At 39.8% G+C, this 19,886-nt stretch overlaps 1 protein-coding gene across 3 annotated transcripts in view; it reads left to right on the forward strand.

Annotated features, from left to right (window-relative positions):
- Positions 1-7,079: 7,079 nt before the first annotated feature.
- Positions 7,080-19,886, forward strand: part of LOC105901033 (relaxin family peptide receptor 2) — a 40,366-nt gene continuing 27,559 nt past the window's right edge. Inside the window, exons 1-8 of one of the 3 annotated variants that reach the window (XM_031571793.2) lie at positions 7,130-7,507; positions 11,147-11,293; positions 12,842-12,922; positions 13,576-13,681; positions 14,052-14,123; positions 15,841-15,912; positions 16,585-16,656; positions 18,982-19,053. In XM_031571793.2, the coding sequence (XP_031427653.1) occupies positions 7,426-7,507; positions 11,147-11,293; positions 12,842-12,922; positions 13,576-13,681; positions 14,052-14,123; positions 15,841-15,912; positions 16,585-16,656; positions 18,982-19,053 (704 nt within the window). In that variant the 5' untranslated portion in view covers positions 7,130-7,425. Of the gene's footprint in view, positions 7,508-11,146; positions 11,294-12,841; positions 12,923-13,575; positions 13,682-14,051; positions 14,124-15,840; positions 15,913-16,584; positions 16,657-18,981; positions 19,054-19,886 lie in introns of all 3 variants that reach the window. The other 2 variants (XM_031571792.2, XM_031571794.2) reach the window with 2 other exon arrangements.

The following is a 19,886-nucleotide window of genomic DNA, read 5'->3' on the forward strand; positions in this document are numbered from 1 at the left end:
GAATATGCACATGAGCTCCACACTTATTGAATATGTCCTAATTTGCATAGGCAGAAACACCATACAGGTACTACCAAGCCAGGCAGTTTTCAGGTTAGAGACCAGTCTAAAAGCAGCATTGCCATCACCCATTGGCAGTAGGATGATTGGATGAAGATTGGGCCAATGTATTTGTCATACATATGAATGGTGTTTCTGCCTATGCAAATTAGGACATATTCAATAAGTGTGGAGCTCATCTGCATATTCAAATTAATTTCAAAAGAAACTTGTAATACAAGTTACTTTTCATGTATACTTTTGTGACGGGTGGAAGGGGTTGCCCTTAGCAGGTGTACACTCAGTCACCTGATTGTGCCTGGCGCACGTGACGTGACGTTACACGGTAGCTCACAGTGACCCGCACTTCCTATTTGTTTTAAATGCCATTCACGCGGCAAACGCAGCATGTTTGGTTTGGCTCTGTCGGCGGTGAATAATAAGCACAATACGGATCTGCTTGTTCATTGGAATATAACGCCAGTAGGATTGTGAAGTGTTGCCTCTAACAGACGAACAGGTAACTCATTGTTTGCACTGTTGTGTATGCCGTGGCATGAGACGCGTTGCAATACATCTAATTAGCAACTGCGTTTGTTGTAGTTTTCACACCTACAACGCATTTGGAACACTGGCGTCTTAACATCGCATGCGGGACTTTATGAGGTATTTGGAATACATTTTAAAAGAACCAGTCTTTATATTAAATGGCTCAATGTTTACTGTATATAATGAATTGTTTTTAATTAATTGTGAATTGAATGTTTACTGTGTACAATGAATTGTGAAATGGCTACAATGAATTGTGATTTGAATATTTACTGTGTATAATGATTATAGCTCGACCAGCATCAGTATGCTTACAGGGAAAACAGGTCCACTGAGGATGCTATCGTCACAGCCCTCCATACAACGCTGACACACCTGGACAAGAAGGAGACATATGTGAGACTCCTCTTCATAGACTACAGCTCGGCTTTTAATACCATCGTCCCCAACCGGCTGATCACCAAACTCCTTGATCTGGGCCTCAGCTACAGCCTGTGTATGTGGATTAAGGATTTCCTAACAGATCGCCCCCAGACAGTGAGACTGGGTCCTCACCAATCCTCGAGCCTGTCCCTCAGCACCGGAGCTCCACAAGGCTGTGTATTGAGTCCCCTGCTCTACTCCGTCTACACATATGACTGCACCAACACCCATACTTCAAATACAGTAATCAAATTTGCAGATGACACGACTGTGGTAGGACAAATCACCAACGGAAATGAAAGTGCCTACAGAGACGAAGACGAAGTTGACAGACTGACAGGATGGTGTAAGCAAAACAACCTGACCCTGAATGTCAAAAAGACAAAAGAAATCATAGTTGACTTCAGACGGCAAAAGGCAAACCCTCAACCCCTCATCATCAATGGTGAGGAAGTGGAGAGGACCTCCTGCTTTAAGTTCCTGGGGGTTATGCTCTCAGAGGACCTGAAATGGATGAGTAACACAACCGCCACAGTCAAGAAAGCACAGCAGCGGCTCTACTTCTTGAGAATACTGAAGAGAAACAACCTGTCTTCCGAGCTGCTTAAGTCTTTTTACCACTGTTGCATTGAAAGTGTCCTCACATACTGTATCACTGCATGGTATGTCAACTGCACAGACAAGGACAGGAAATCCCTCAGTCAGGTCATAAGGTCTTCGGAGAGAATAATTGGACTTTCACTGCCTCCCCTGGACGACATCTTTAGGACACGCTGCCTCCGCCGAGCATGTGGCATTTTGAAGGATGAGACTCACCCCGCAAACCATCTCTTCACCCTGCTACCCTCTGGCAGGCGCTACCGGGCCACTACAGCCCGCACCTCCAGACTGCAGAACAGTTTCATCCCCAGGGCCATCACAGAACTAAACAATCACACAACCCTCATACCCTCCACCCAGCACAACTGCACTTTTTTTTAGTGGTTGCACAAACAAATTTCGTTGTGTATCCAATGCACAATGACAAATAAAGTCTATTCTATTCTATAGCTCTGTCCTTTTGATTCTAGGAACACTGTATATCACTGTTTTTCCCATAGCTAATTTATGATAAGACAAGCACTTGTATTGAGCTACTAGCCTGCATAGTGTTGCTGTAAAACCACCTTCCGTTTACTTGTTTGTGTCTTGGCGAGTTTTACTTTCTTTCTGTTTTATTCCTTTGGGTCAGTCGTAGCTGGGGCTATCATAGAGGGGAGTTCTTATCCGCTTGCAACTTGTGTGTGCTGTGCAACGCCCGCTACTAGGGGCCGTAGTGGGAAGTGTGTGATTTGTGGTGTAGTGGATAGCCATTGCGACTTGCCGTTGGTGTGGTGTGTAGTGGTCTAGTATCAAGATTGGCTACTTGATACAAACCCTTTAGTTAGTCTTACCTCTAGGGTGGGCTTTAGCCGCGGCTGACCTATTCTTACCCTCGCCCTTAAATGTCTACCCTGAACAGGGCTGTACTTCTTTTCTTTTATGATTTGGATTATCAGTGAATACCGTACCGTCATTATCAATTATAGGCATTTGTCAAGTCTCATTTACACTGTCTGCCTTGTGTAGATAAACCATCTAATCCATCCAGTTACTTATTAAAGATATATTTATTGTGGTACACAGTCTCCTCCACTCATTCATTCCTTTGGAAGTAAGAACCGGAACACAGGGGAATAGTGACCTTGGTGAGGTTACATTTTTCTTTTACTATGTAAAGTTTTATTGTGGTAGGAGTAAAGCAAAACATTAAGCCTATTTGGGTGTATTTTGGGCATATTTGATTAGTGTATAGCTCATTTGCATATTAAAATTCATTTTCAAAGAAACTTGTAATACAAAATGTTTTACTTTTCATGGGTACTTTCATTGTGTAAAGTTTCATTTTGATTTTTGGGGTGAATTATTGCCTGGCATTATTAGCACACATCTCAGATTGATGAGAATTTCCTCAACTAGGATTTCTTAGGACTGGTATGTTGTTCTGGACACCTCATAGAAATGATCTATGCTAAAAAAAAATATTTTACAATTAGTCTGTCGTAAAACGCTACTTTGCCTGGACTAATAGGCCATAGACATCATAGATATATATGAAGGCCTTTATACATATATGTCTATGGTATAGACTAAATTCATGATTTTCTCCAATGGTAGAAATAATGTCCCCTCCACCCATTAGATGTGCACCCGTTCTGGGACTAATATTGAGCAAGTTCCTTGCTATAAATACCTAGGTATCTGGCTAGATGATAGGCTGTCATTTAAATCACATGTTCTTGACCTAGCTAAGAAGGTTCAAATTAAACTGGGTGCTCTTTATAGAATAAGATCTTGTTTTACTTTTGAAAACCGAATGGAAATAGTGCAATCAACAATTTTGTCAGTTCTTGACTATGGTGACATTGTTTACATGTATGCTGCACCCTCTACCTTAAAACTCCTGGACTCTGTTTACCATAGTGCTATTCGCTTTGTTACAGGAGACGCTTTCAGGACCCACCACTGTAACTTATACAAGAATGTTGGTTGGTCCCCTCTAGCAGACAGGAGGGAAAAACACTGTATTTTATTTGTTTATAAAGCCTTAGTGGGAAAACTGCCTAATTATCTCATGTCACTTTTAAAATTAAAATCCATCTGTCATAATACATGGTCACAGAGCCTCATCTCCCTTGAAATCCCCCTTACAAAAACTAATATAGGTAAAATAGCTTTTAAGTTCTTTGCTTCCCATAAATGGAACACTATTCAAGTGGAGTTGAAATTAACCAAGTATTTGTCTGTCAACCAATTTAAGAGCCTTTTAGATAATAAGGATGTGCCTCAATGCTGTTGTTTTAAATGATTCTCTGATTTAATTTTTTTACTTTATGTTATTTTATTTATTTATTTTTTATACTTAATTTCTGAGTTGTTTAATGTGTTTTTTTATTTATTTTGTCTGTTTTGTTTTGTTATGGTTTGTTTATTTATTGTTCTTCTGTACTATGTAGCCTCAATCAGGGCATTGCTGCAAAAGAGCCCTGTGCTCAGTCAATTTCTCCCTGAATAAACAATGATGATGACGATGATGATGATGATGATGATGATAGGCAACACCTTTCTCTCAATCTCTATGGTTGGAAAAAAATAGTGTGAGTGCTCAAAAGAGGACGTGCAAATAAATAATAGTGCTTGAACACCAAATGAAACAGTTATGATGTCTGATAGTTGTTTTTCTCTTTCTCTCTGTTGCTCGCTCGCTCACTTCTGGTTTCTATGTAAATGAGAGTGCATACTGGAACTGACAATAACTTCTGTTGCACCTCAAACAAATACAAAATTAACCAGATAGTGCTGTGAAAAAGGTCAATCTCTATGATATAGAGATTGACCTTTTTACAGTGCCCTCCGCATCTCTATGATATAGAGATTGACCTTTTTACCACATATACAGTGCCCTCCGCAATTATTGGCACCCCTAGTGAATATGAGCAAAACAGGCTATAAAAAAATATGTCTTTGCTGTTTATCCTCTTGGTCTTTCACTCAAAATATTCACATTCTCATTGAAGTAACATTATTGAAAAAAAAAAAAAAAACTGTTGACATTAAATAAATATTTTTCCCCAAAACATGTGTGCCACAATTATTGGCACCCCTAGAAAAATATTATAATTAAAATCTAACTGAAGTATATTTCCAGTCATGTTTTATATTTTTAAGTTCAACTGTTTGATAAGGAACTCTTAAGAGGTCAACCATGACTTCCTGTTCCACTGGCGTACAAATATGAGGTGACACAGGCCAAATTCCATTAGTCATTCATCACTATGGGAAAGACCCAAGAACACAGTGACGATGTGCGACAAAGTTGTGGAGCTGCACAAATCAAGAAATGGACACAAGAAAATCTCTAAAGAGTTGAAAATACCCATTTCCACTATCATGGAAATAATTAAGAAGTTTAAAGCGACAGGAGATGTTAAGAATCAGCCTGGAAGCGGACGTGTGTACATTGACCCCACGCACCGTGAGGAGGATGGTTCGACTGGAAAAAGAATCTCCAAGGATCACAGCTGGAGAATTGTAGAGGAGAGTTGAGTCTTGGGGTCAGAAAGCATCCAAAACTACCATCAGACGCCACCTACATCACCACAAGTTGTTTTGGAAGGTTGCCAGAAAAAAGCCTCTGCTGTCAATCAACTACAAACTAAAGCGCCTACAGTTTGCCAAATGTAAGTCAGACTTTCAATGGGGCCGAGTTATATGGTCAGATGAGACCAAAATAAAGCTTTTTGGCAACAAACATCAAAGGTGGACCCCCATACCCAATGTGAAGTATGGTGGTAGATCTTTGATGTTGTGGGGCTGTTTTTCTTCCAAAGGCCCTGGACGTCTTGTTAGGATACATGGTATCATGGACTCCATCAAATACCAGCAGATATTAAATGAAAACCTAACAGCCCCCTCCAGTAAGCTTAAAAGGGGCTGTGGTTGGACCTTCCAGCAGATCAATGATCCGAAGCACACCTCAAAATCAACACAAAAATGGTTCACCGACCGCAGAATAAAGGTTTTGCCATGGCCATCACAGTCCCCCGACCTAAACCCCATAGAAAATCTGTGGGATGAGCTGAAGCCGAGTCTACAAACGTTGACCTCAGAATCTGAAGGATCTGGAGAGATACTGCATGTAGGAATGGTCTCAGATCCTGTGCCATGTGTTCACCAACCTCATCCCGCATTATAGGAGAAGACCCAGAGCTGTTATCTTGGCAAAGGGAGGCTGCACAAAACATTAAATTAAGGGGTGCCAATAATTGTGGCACACATGTTTTGGGGAAAAATATTTATTTAATGTCAACATTTTTTTTTTCTTTCAATAGTTTTACTTCAATGAAAAGGTAAGATTTTTTGTGAATATTTTGAGTGAAAGACCAAGAGGCTAAACAGCAAAGACATATTTTTTTATAGCCTGTTTTGCTCATATTCACTAGGGGTGCCAATAATTGCGGAGGGCACTGTATGTCTATGGTATAGGCAACACCTTTCTCTCTTGATCTCTATGGTTGGAAAAAAATAGTGTGAGTGTTTGTATTGTTAGGGAAATAGTGAGAAAGACCAAAGAGGGAGAGAGACGGCTAATATGTGTTCTGTGTCGAAAGATTAAGGTGAGAGAAATGGAGTAAAAGGACTTTCAGAGAACCACACGTGAACCACCTGAAAGGAAACATCTCTGCTACTTGAGTGATCTTTTTATGTATGCAGATTCAAATGTGATCTTCAATTTGCACCGGTCAAATCTCTGGCTTAAGAAAATGTCATACTGTGCCCTTGTTGTGAATGAAAAGAGGATGTGTAACTGTAAATATATAAAAGTGCTTGAACACCAAATGAAACAGTTATGATTTCTGATAGTTGTTTTTCAAATCTGGCTTAAGAAAATGTCATACTGTGCCCTTGTTGTGAATGAAAAGAGGATGTGTAACTGTAAATATATAAAAGTGCTTGAACACCAAATGAAACAGTTATGATTTCTGATAGTTGTTTTTCAAATCTGGCTTAAGAAAATGTCATACTGTGCCCTTGTTGTGAATGAAAAGAGGACGTGTAAATATATAATAGTGCTTGAACACCAAATGAAACAGTTATGATGTCTGATAGTTGTTTTTCTCTTTCTCTCTTTTGCTCGCTCGCTCGCTTCTGGAGAGTGCATACTGGAACTGACAATAACTTTTGTTGCGCCTCAAACAAATACCAAATTAACCAGACAGTGCTGTGAAAAAGGTCAAACTCACTCTGTCCCTTTCAAATGAGAAAAGACAAAACTCGGATGAAGGTATTCAACTATAGACGTACATTTACATTACATTTAAATTCATTTTCTATCGATCAGGTTGCTTGCTACTTTGTAACTTTGTAACGTCTTTCTTTCTTTGAAACATTCGATGCGCAGTAATATGGAATGTTATCATAGAATGTTATGAGGACAACTTGAAAGGTAATTCTGGATTTTACAACGCATGGAAAAAGATTTAGCCAATCACAATCAACTACTGGAACAATCAGTTTTAGAAAAGAATCCATAGCCTATCTGCATCAAAAATTGGGGAGTGCCACCCCGTGACGAAATTTACAACTATTTTGTCACTGGAGAAGAGATGCGCTCTCCGCGGCGACTGCAGTTGATTATGAGACGCGTGAAGGTTGTGTTAAAAAGCAGTGGGACAGGAAGACAGAGGGAACAGTCACCCATGATTTTTCACGATTGTCCGTTTATGTAGTTATGTCGGTGCGCTTCTGGACTTGGTGATCCCCATTCCCTGATTTTGGTGATAACCTAGAGGAGTACCTATCCCCAGGCGCTCATACGGAAAGACCACACCGACAATGCAATCTGTCAGACCTCCTTCAGCTTTGGATGTAGCTTTCTCTACGCTGTTTACACATCTACTCTTGACAACAATTAAAGGTAAGATCTTTTGTCTTTTGAATTGTTATTCTTGAACTTAATATTGGATGTATTTAGTAAGTTTGCTTCTCTTTCAAGCATTTCGGACTCCTGATATTCCAAAAAGCGTAAACACAAACACAGAAAACTGAACTGTGAGTTTCCATTTTTCATCCGAATTCTGAATTCCATTCATTCAACCGATACGTACGGACAATGTATATACAAGAGCTCTTACATGAATCGATCAGCATTAGCTTTCCCCTTTGCTTCTCCTTCTCTCGCGTGATTTCCCAATTCAGATCAGGCTGGACTTCTCCGAGAGTAACTTTTGACCGATTAAATGGAATTCAACACGGAGAACAGGCTGTCCCAGGGCTTTAAATATGTATCCAAAACTATGTACTTCAATCCCCTTAATCGGGCATTCGTTGACATTTTTATGGTAAGCGGTGCGTAAGAAAATGATGCAGAAAGCGGGAAGACGCATGGCATGCCTTTTCAACAACAAAAAAAAATCATTTGCAAAATACTTAATTGCTTTATTGCCAGTGCTACCAACCGCCCGACTGACCTGAAAGCAGACGGCTCTAAACCTTTGTCAATAGTTCACAAATGTTAATCAACTAATTGTTCAATTAGGTAGGCTACCAGTCGGAGTTAACATAGATCATGTCCTGATCTTGAATGAATCTCCTTGTTGCTCATGTTGTGATATTGGATTTGCTCTCAGTGGACTATTGTATCTCTCTTAAACGCTAGAGCACGTTTGAAAAGGACGAAGACGTTGTGTTCATAAACAAATGCAACGGAAATATTAAGGAATGTGGAGGTTCTCGATAAGGCCTGTCAGGAGAAATCACACATGCCATATTCATGTTACTTATGAATTATAAAGGAATATTTACAAGGAGTATATAAAGTGTCAGTTTTTCTTCCTTCAGAGTTGTTCTTCTTGTCCCTGCGCGCCGACTGATTTAGATCGAGAGATACCGCATCTGCTTAGTCAGCTGTTCAACTCCAGTCTGATTGGGGTGGGATCTGAGGTGTTGTCCTTAAGCCCTTTAATGCACGGATAGGGGCTCCGTTAATATCAAATCAAAGAAGGCAATTCACTTATGGTAATGAAGATGTTGATGGAAGAGGTAGTGTCACACCAGTAGTTGTACATTTGATACTGGCTGTGTGTATAGGGATGAAGTTTTTTTTTTTTCAGTGTCAGCAAAGGTGTGAGAGATTGGAGTATGTCAGTAAGGTTGACAGTGCAAAACTTTTGAAACATGGTTATCATTACACTGGTGAAGTGATTCTCAAATTCGGAACAAGTACAAACTTTATGTGCTTCCTGTGCTGGATTTGTCTCTCGTTGGACCAATTGGACACCTGTTGAAGTGAACAATAACAAAAACAACAGTAGCAGGCATAGTGACAGGCAAGTTGCAAGGGTTGTTCACATTCTCTCTGTGAGTTCCTGCATTTGTATTTGTATTCCTGCGAGAGGTTGGGGCTTCAGGTTTGTCTTAGCAGTATGTCAAGGACATGGCAGCCTCCCATGGGAAGATCTCGTAAAGCTTAAAATGGGCATTGTTGTTTCCGACTGAGGAATAGCGGCACCCTTTTCCCTGCTGCAGCAAGCTCTGAATGTTCCAGTGATCTCGGAGCAAGCCACAGCCCCTATATGCTTGTTTATATTTGGAGGGTTTAGACAGAAAGTTGTGTTCATTGTTTGATGATAGTCCTCAAGGTTCTACACTGTGTTTAAAATGAAAATGGATACTCATGTCGATGTCTTTGTGTAACTGAAGTGGAAACATGTTGACTTTAGCAATAATGCCTCGTTTGTACTACTGTGCTCTTCTGCTCTGACTGACAGCAACTGTAATTTACTGTATGTCAGTGTTTGCTATTCTCATCTTAAGATGCAGCTTACTAAACTTACTAAACTGATTTAACCTAAAACATTTATGAAAGGTATAAATTAATGTAAGGTAAAGAACAAAAAACAGCATACAAACTAGAAAAAGGGCCTTATGCTCATTTAAAGTAGTCTGTCGTATCTGTCCTTTGATCTTGCTTGGGCTCACATAACTATGGGTTTTCTTTTTAATCATCTCTAATAATAGATTAGTTTAGTTTAGTGTGTTAGTTTTTCCAAAGCTGTGATTCTCATTAGTAGGAAAAGGGTATCATGTAAATTTTAAACATACAAACACAATATGGGTCTTTTGATCTAGCTTGAGTCCACAGACATATTTGTATATTTGAATGAACTCTAATATCCCTGTGTGTCAACTGAATTCGAAGCCAATGGCCTTCGTGAGCAATGTCATGTGTTGCTGCTGGTCTGTTGGATTAATATTTTCAAAGGTGTTGATACTCCTTTGCTTTTGGTCCTCTTCCCCTTTATCTGGGCATTTTATCAGTTCAAGTTTTTTGTCTTTTTCTGTTTATTTATTTAAGCTTTGGGGTACACCGAACTGTTGATGAAGGAAGATAGCAGGCCATGTTGTAAGCATTACTGTGTACTCCACAGGCTCATCTAACGCTTACTAAGAAATGACATTTAATGAGTCGGAGCTTATTCTCACCACGGGTGTATTACTCTGCACAGCTTGGGTTTTAATAAATGTATCATGTGCTCTGTTATTCTGGTGGGTGAAGAAAGCACACTGTGTAGCTGAGGAAAGACCAGGCTGTGTCTTACCTGGTTTGCAGTGAGGCCTTGTCACCATTCCTGGGCAAAGGTGATTGTGCAATCGTGTTCCAGAAACACACTGGGATGGATGGAAAAAACTTCAGATGCCCAAGGAGGAATCATAAACTGCTTCTCTGTCCACGTTGAATTGAGGGGGGAAATAAAATCATGAAGTAAAACCGAATGCCAACGCTTTGCTTTTATTTTTCCCATCTGGCGAGTGCAGGTTGGCCATCAAGTGTGGTCAGTTTAATGGACTGTGCGCTTGATGGCCAGAGAGGCAAGTTAACTGCCGATGATATTTGTATACAGCTCTGGAGCTGGAGCTGGAGCTCGTGGAGTGCCATGATTTTATAGTCTTTGTATACGGTTTTGGAACATCTTGCATTACAACGACTGGATTGTTAATTAGAACATTAAGTAGAGGATGCACTGTCTGCTGTTGTTTGTCATGTCTGCTGCTCTACTTTCAATACACTTGGACATGCACCAAGATGATCTGTCACGCCAATCGGTCTGGCTTGGAGCTTGGACACCATATTTAGTCTTGGGCAGGGATTTATGTTTTGTGCCGTGTGTGTATCTTTTCCTTTTTCTTCACACGTCAATAACTGTAGAAGGGAACAGAAAGTACCATGTCAAGTATATCAGCACGTTTTTTTGTATCCTTTATTTTCAAGCCATGTTATTAAACAGAGATGAATTCATGAACATCTCTCTTGCCTTAATTGGATAGACAGTGTTGTCTCTTCCTTTAAACTTGGTCCTCTGTTCCCTTCCTTGAAATTGAACACAACTTATAATTGGCTCCTTATTTTAAACGTTTTCCCAACTAATTTGTATAAAACTGAATAACACTTAACCAATGCCAGTCCATGCTGATTTCTAATTTGACACCACACGAGCAGATAAGTGCCTCTTCTCCTTTCACATTTCTTTCCTGTCTTTCTGTCTGTCTTTGTCAGCCGAGTCCACAGTAGGCAGCCGTGCAGCTGTGCAGGGATGCCCCCTAGGCCAGTTCCCCTGTGGGAACCTGAGTGTATGCCTGCCTCAGGTGCTCCAGTGCAACGGACACAAAGACTGCGCCAACGGGGCAGATGAGGATTACTGCGGTGAGACAATGCCACAGTTTTTTTTTTATTGTGTTTTGTTTGTCTTTTTCTGTGTGTGTGTGTGTGTGTGTGTGTGTGTGTGTGTGTGTGTGTGTGTGTGTGTGTGTGTGTGTGCGAGAGAGAGAGTGAGTGAGTATTTGAGATGAATTAATTCAATGTACTCTTTATAACAAGGTTGGCTGGCCAGCCCTGTCTGAAAAAAGGGATGGTCATTGGAAGACTTTCATTTACAAAACGGTCATTGGGCTAATGCCACTATACTGTATCTCTCCTCTCTCAAACACTGGAACTGTAATACCCTCAATACCCGCTCCCAAAGCTGGCCTTCATTATATCTGCCACATGTTAACACCAAATTGGGGAAGACAGCCTTTTGTTATAAGGCACCCTACATTTGGAATGAGGTCCAAAAATCTTTACGGTTGTGCTCATTTATTTCACTAAGGGAATTCTCAAATCTTATCACATGTACAACAGACTTCTCGTGCAATGATTGTAACTGTTGACTCAACCATAGTATTTTACTGAATATTCAAAATTGTTATTTATGATCGTTCCCTTGTACTCCTGTACTATTTTATATGCATATTTTTTTTTTTTCAATGTATTAACTATTCATTGTACCCTCGGCGCCATTGTAAATGAGGGTCTTATTCCTCAATGTGTTTTCCGAGGCTTAAATAAATCAATCAATCAATCAATCATTTTAATTCTACTGCAAGTCACTTATACCATCCCAGGCACCTTATTCATGTGTATCTATTTATTTATTTATTTTGCAACGTACCTCAGGGGGAGTACTTGTACTCCATACCACTGCACTTGCTGTTATTTGTTAGTTATTCTATTTTTGTGTTGTGATATGTTGTTCCCTCGTGTTTCCACATTTTGTTGTGTGCAAAATACAATGACAATCAAGGCTTTCAATTCAATTTTCAATTCAATTCAATGTTGTTTTCCTATGTCAGAGACTTTTGGCAGTGCGGCTTAAGCCCAACGCATCTGAGCCCATCTGGGCAGAGACAACATCGTTTTCAACTAAAGTGAGCGTGTTATGGGTATGGGCTGAATGGTCACAGCTGGAAACATAAATGGCATAAATGCAGGCTAGATTACCACATTTTCAAACAGAAAGGATGTCTACAGAGAACATCATTCAACGTCTAGTAAAGAAGTAACAAATAATGTTATGAATTCAGCCGTGACTTGCATGTGCTATATATTCTCTGTGATTGTCACTGTGGATATGGGGAATATTGTCTAAAAAAAACAATGATTTTTTCTTAATTTCTTGGAACAATTATGGAAGAAAAAGTCCTTTTCCGTGAGAGTCATATTTAAGTGCATTGATGCCGAATCTGCTTAAAGGCAAAAAGGATGACTTCTGCCACAGCAGTCACTCACCATGTAATTGGTGGTGGTTGCTCTTCAAGTCAGAAATGGCAGGTCCATTCAAGCTTAGAGAAGCTTCAAGCTGAGAGATTTGCATTACTCTATTTCAGTGTTTTTCTGTCTCTTCTTTCTTATCTCTTCTGTCTCTTTTTTTAGGCGACAACAGTGGTTGGGCCGACATTTTCGACCGCAAATTTAAAAAAGGAGAGCAACCGGACCTTCACAATAATGGCTGTTGTAAGTTACCTGTACAGTGATATGCATACTGATATACACATGCTTTATTCTGTGATTTAAATGTTATAATATTGTGAGGAAAAGGAAACTTTTACTACTTAATTTGTATGGAGAGGGCTGTCATCACTAACACCTGAGAAATAATTGTCAGACCTGACATCTTCATGAACAGGAAGTGATGAACGCAATTATATGCAGTACATTCAGTCTGGGGAAATTCCACATCAGTCACCCTTTGTAACATAAAACTTACTTCAAATAAATGACAACAAACACAAACCTGGAAAATCTAAAATGCAGATGGCATGAATATGATATGCAAATGATGTGCAGGTGGCACAGACATATTTCTTCCCTACATATGGCTAAGTGCAATAGTGCCTTTTAGAGGTTTGTTCTTGAAAAACAGCTAAAACTTACATATTTCAAAGTGCTTTACATAAACACATAGAACTAAACTAATTATATCATAATTATTTAAAAGGTTCGTTGTGTACAAAGTAAAATGAAAACACACGAAAATAACACACATTTTTCTGCCATGTTATCTGTGACATCACAGTGTCTATCCTGTCTGGCAATCTGTAGTCTGACAAGAGTGTGTGTATGTATGTGTGTGGGTGTGTGTGTGTGTGTGTGTGTCCTAACTGCAGTTCTTCAGTACTACCCAGACAGATGTGACTGCACTAAAACAGAACTGGAGTGTGTTGATGTTAATCTACCTGCTGTGCCGATGGTGTCACCCAACGTCACTTTGCTGTAAGAACTATGAGCCTCTCAGCATAAACATTTGGCTGTCTTCTGCGAGAGTATATCAGCCAGGAACTGCTGTTGACTGCTGTGGTTTAAAACTAGATAATAAAACATGAACTCTTTTGGTTGAAATTCACATGAGGCATGGCCTGTCGTGTTTCTGCAGGATTTTGGCTTGGCGGCAGTGTGCATAGGAGGGAATTCACATCCAGATAAAATGTGTCATTTTTTTTTGTCTAAGTATCAAACTTCAGTGTGGTTGTGAAAAACATGCAAAGATAGCAGGGGAGCGCTACATAACTGGTTCAGGCAAACAGTGTCTTTTTAAAAACCTTTGATTTTCGGTAACATCTGACTTGTCCCTGTAATAAAACAGGTCTTTGAAGAGCAATGCCATAAGGGAACTATCTGATCATATCTTCTTCAAATACTCCGAGCTTCAGAGACTGTAAGTATCATAGTCTTGGTAAACTACTTGATCAACTCCACCAAATACAGTATATGTTTAATGTCCATATATGTAATCCAGCTGAACTCTTTTGGCCAAATAGTTTCATAGCAAACATGACACAGCTATGTTTTTCAAAACAAACCATCATTCAAATATCAGTTGTTACCTACCTGTTATTCTTTCCCTCAGGTAAATTTACCTCAAATAATCATAAAACTCTTTTCCTCTGGCCTCTGGCATCTTGTAGCTCATATTTTAAACACAGTTTCTTCTGCATTCTTTTGACAGTCATCATTGGCAGTTCTCAGTATTGCCTTGGCTGACCAATCACCAGCATGTTGTTCACTCCCCCTTAACCCTGACGACTGGGACATTTTGATGTGATGTCTGAGCAAAATGGCTACTGATTAGTGGAGCGAGTGATTTGCAGCCCATAGTAAAAAAGAGAAGTAAAACTCAGAGGCTCTTGGTAAGGGCCAGTCCTGGCTTATACGTGTCTCCCCCAACCAGGATTCGTCCGATTCTTTTTTTGATCCTTTTCATAGCTCATGGTGTTTTCTTTTCAGTCTGAGCATGTCTGGGGTATTGGCTGATAAAGCCCGGTCAGATGCCCGGTCACCTCATTCATCATCATTCTCAGGCATAATTCCCAGAGGCAGGAATACTATCATTAAAGAAATATTTCCTGATTGTTTCAAACGTATGCATAGGCAACAAATGAATCACAGATAAGACCTTGTATACATCTCTACACACATAGAAAATACTTCAACTTTTTTGATAGCTGAGCAATGAGCAGGAAGTACTGTGTATAAATGAAGCAGCTATGTGACTGTCCATGCCTGCCTTATTTGTCTCTCTCATCACAAGGAAAGTCAAAACAAAGAAGCATTTCATATCATAATTGTATTTGGGTCAATTTTTCTGCATTTTCTGGCACTGGGTCCTACCTTGTGTCATGGTTGGAGTAATAGTTGTTTCCCTGTTGGATTTTGACCTTTTTTGACTGTAAATTGCTGGTGTTTGGACTGCTGCCATGTCAGTGTTTGCTCCCTGCCTGTGTGTGTGTGCAGTCTTGGCTGTCTTCAGCTGTAGTTTGGTTTTGGTAAATAAACTCTACGTTTGGGTCCACATCCTGGTGCCTGCTTTAATAGAGGTGTTCTTCTTATCTCCACAGACAGTTTGACAGAAAACTGCAGGAACTGTAACTGAGGAAAAGGTCTTATGGGAGAAAATTATATTAGTCATTAGGCCAATCTAGCGGCTGTCCAGAGGAAACAGAAACACGGCAGGACTGTTTTGCTCTGAGCTCGAACCAGCCCTGGACCTGAGAAAAGACATCCCTGCTTTCCCCCGCAGAATGTAGACCCAGATCAGGGCTCTGGCTTTTACTCTGTATGCTGCAGAGAGGTGTCAGTCCTGTCCCCTATTTGAATAAAGCAATCAGGATAATGGCATGCAAATTAAGACATTTGTTTTTGACAGGCTCACTCAAACAGGCTCCCTTAAAACAAAAGAGAGAAGGAGAGAGGACACATTTATTTCAGATATAACTATCTTTTTTTTTTTCTCACAAGGTCACAACAAGGTCACAAGAGGGGCAGTTCACTTAATGGGCCATTGCATTACATTACATTTCTTCAATATCTTGAATAGACTATGTGTCATAATTAGACATAATTAAGATATCATTTTATAATTTCTCTCCTAAAAGGTTTCTTCAGAACAACAGGATACAGACAGTTTCAAACCATGCCTTCAGTGGACTATACACACTCAGAATACTGTGAGTCACTTCCCAATCCTTGTGCTTTATAGAGATTCAGAGAGAAACAGAAGTGATTTGCTTTATTAACTGGTAGCCTTGTTGCTTTGTTTCAGCTGTTTCACTTTATGTGTATCAAATTAATTTTAGATTGGTTCAGATGATATGGGATTTTTATCTGGTATATATCAGGCTAGGAGGATTGCAATGGACACAGTGCGGGATAATTTAAAGCTTAATGCACAATTCTCAGTTATTGCTTTGCTTTTACCAAAAATACAATTTTGCCTGACAAATGTTCTCATGAAACATGTTTAATGTTCTGGTACTCAGCCTGTTGCTGCTATGTGAATGTGACTAGTATTTAGAGGTTCATTGTCTATGTGTACAGAGGAAGGCTGTGGCAAGTAGGCCATGGCCTAGGGTTAGGTCGGTTGAGCCTTTTATTTTGTGTGTGGTTAAGTGTGGTTTTGTCTGCTTTCCAATTTACCTCTGCTTGAATAATGCTCTCTTTTCATCTAATCTTTTTAAATGAATAAGTCTCGGTGAATGTGCCATGCTAAAGGAGACATCTTTGTGTCACGTTGCCTCAGACTGAACTGATACATTGTCACACAAAATGGAAATATGTGTCCTGCAGATGTAGTTCAGCTGCCAGTAACCCTGAACTGAACTGAATGTGTTCTTCTGCAGGTTACTCAGTCAGAACTACATCACCTCCCTTAGTGCTGGGATGTTCCGCGACCTCCAGAATCTGAGCTGGCTGTAAGTAAATCGCCACGTATTCCAGTCATGCCCCAGACAAGCTTTGTTTTCTCTGTTCCTGGTTGAGGGCTGCTGTCGAGCATGATCAGATAAGTTTCAGGGCCTCATTTACTAACAGAATTCCGCCCACTTCAGGCGTAATTTCTGCGTAATTGCAGGTAAAGACATGGAACCGTATTTATAAAGGCGGCGCACTTGAGTAAAAACGCAGATTGCCCACTGCTGGGAGGGTATAAGGGAAAGTGGGTGTTGGTCGCAAAGAGATGGGAGGAGATGCGTAAAGTGCGCCTAATTATGTATTAGTAACGAAACAAGGTGTTTTAGCATGACATATTAGTTGCTAAATTAAAACTGTGCGTGCGAGAAATTTGACACAATTAATAAAAAAAGAAATACAGAAATGTTATTTGTTTAAATGTTTATATTTGATATATCATTTAATATAAGCTTATACAAAATTGTCCCACCAGCGTGCTGTTCTGCCAGGTCTTACCCAGAATCGTCACTCAATGTATGGTTTGAACCGTATTCTTTGCCTTTTCCACCCATCGTTCAAGCACACCGAGTACAGTGCTCGCCTTCTGCGTAGGAGTAACGCGTATCTATTCAGGAAAATAACTTGTACCTGAAGTACACTAACTAAACTAAGTAAATTGTAGAGACAGAGCAGCATATTCATTTCACCTTCCATGTTTATTTTGACGTTATAGCCTCTCGAGCGCAAGCTACCCCCAGTGCCATGGCAACGTCAGCATATCTGAAAACCTCCGTTACCCCTGACAACGTAGTGTTGACTGGTGGTCACCAGTGTAACGACCCTCAGTTATGCAGGTGTTGGGTGATATACAGTCCGACCAGGGATTCCACACAATGGCTTTATTACTGCATTCACAATTAAAAATACATTGCATGAGTTTTTCAGCAATCGCGATAGCATTCCAGATCTGAAGTAACGTAAAAACAATATTGGGACAATGCTCTCTATAACTCATGCGGTTACCATCAAAACTATTATCTCGATTAAAACCCTTGCAAATTGCTGTATAGCATTACATTTCGAGAGCATCAGTTGACTCAACTTATATGTATATTTATTCAATCAATGATTTATGAATAAAAATTGGTTAATTTATTAAAATATCAAATAATTCATGGAGCACTCCCAAAAGCTAATTTTGCTGTAACCTCGTGAACCAAAAGCTCTAATTCTAATTCTAATTCTCACTCATCATCCATGGTGGCAGGAACATGCAGGCCCTTTCTTCCCTATTTTAGCGGCACGCTATTAACACTAATGGGCGGGGCTAGGCGCTGATTACGCGACGAGATTCTTGTTTGATAAATACGATGCAAAATGCGGAAACACAAAGTGCGCTATATGCGGTTTGGCAAAAGTGCTGATTACGCTGCGCTCGCAAATGTTAGTAAATGAGGCCCTCAGTGCTGTACGTCATTCAGGGCCTGCGCCTTTTGGTTGCGTTCCTGCTAAAGACCTGTGCTCAGACCAGTGGAGTGTGTTATATGGTGCATGAACTGAGTGTGATTGTGTTTGAATGTTCGTGCAGAAACCAACAAAAGGATCAGGGTTCAGGGATCAGCGTTCAAGGTTTACGCTGTTGTAGACTGTCTGCCAAAAGGAGGATTTGTTGATTTGTGTGTGTGTCTGTCTGTGTGTGTGTGTGTCTTAAAGACTCTCAAAGAATCAAGTACGTGAGCTTGGCTAGAAGGGCTCATTTTGATCAAGAGATTTATGTCTGAGGGTGTGGAATGTATTCCATTAAAGACCAAGCAAGATAAAGATGATTTGTTAATAGTAAGAAATTAAATGAAAGTGATGAATAATGTCTGGATGATGAAAAACAAATTACATTTTCCATAAACATTAGGAAAGAGTTAGAAATGTAAATTATTAATTATGTTAACTCAGTATACAAGCCTGAGATGATGCAGGAAGCTTAGGAACAGAACGGGATTTATGGAGAGTTTTTATAGACAGAGAAAGTTTTCCTGCCTCATGCCTTTTCCATTTAACATCAGATTTATCTTCTGCATTAAAAATGCCATGTAGATAAATTGTCCATCTCTACTGATGAATCCAATGCAATTAATTGTAACAGATGGTGCAGAGTAGACTAACAAAACAATGATAGGCCTGGAGGGAAAGAAGAGAGAAATTAATGTCTTAAAGAAGTCTGACTAAGATGCTGTAGGCTCTCAATTTTCGGTACATTGATGAAATATTGGACATTTCTCTTCGGTGAATAATTAAAACTGTCATTTTCAAAGGTTGTAAAACGTTCTCAATGCTGTGCTGTTATTTTTTAGAATTTTGGATCACAACCCTCTAAAGACAATATCCGAGGACACATTCATCGGGCTGAAGTCTTTGATGTTCCTGTGAGTATCAGCAGACATCGAAAGCAAATTCAATTCAGTTACAAAACAGCACCATTAACAAGGACTGCAGTCCTCATTAAATCTGAGGTTCAAAGCAAATGTGTTCAACTCAAAGGTGAGGTAAAGCCATAGGACAATAATCATTTATAAAAGGAAACAAAAACAAAAGAACCAAGCTCATCTACCCAGGGAAGGCTAGAATGTGTGAGCCTTCACATATTAATGGATACAATTTTTGGTATCTCATTAAAAATCTGCTCAAATATATTGTTTTCAAATTCCATACACACACTCCTGTGACTGACATAGCATAAACGCACTGTGAGTCGATCTAGCAGATTAGTACTTTATGACGGGCTTTGTGACCAATATCTTTGGGCAGTCTTTGGCTCTGACTAAGCAAAATATTAAGTAGTCTCAGAAAAATGTAATTTCTTGATGCATGATACCCGAGAGCCAATTTGGTCCTCTCCTTTTCAACATGGCCCAAGGCACTCCTCATCTGACTGTCCTTGATGAGATTTTTTTCAGCAGAATGAAGAGGTTCAGAGGGGGAGAGAAAGGACAGACTCTCATCCCTCAGAGCCTCGCTTTTTCATTATTTTCATTTTGCTCTCAATCCAACTTTCTCTGTGCTCTGCTCCTGTGACCTCTGATTATGGATTTGTTAAAGGTAATGGTTTAAACATATCTGCATTAACAGGACTGTGATGTGCACAGCTAAAGAGGGGGCATTGTGTCTTTCTTTAACTTTAGATCCTTTAGTTTCTTACCTTCTCGTTGGTTTAATCTGGTTTATAGACACCTGGATGCAGTTTTTACATTGGTTTAAT

Source organism: Clupea harengus, chromosome 8 (genome assembly GCF_900700415.2).
Source record: "Clupea harengus chromosome 8, Ch_v2.0.2, whole genome shotgun sequence".
NCBI lineage: Eukaryota > Metazoa > Chordata > Actinopteri > Clupeiformes > Clupeidae > Clupea > Clupea harengus.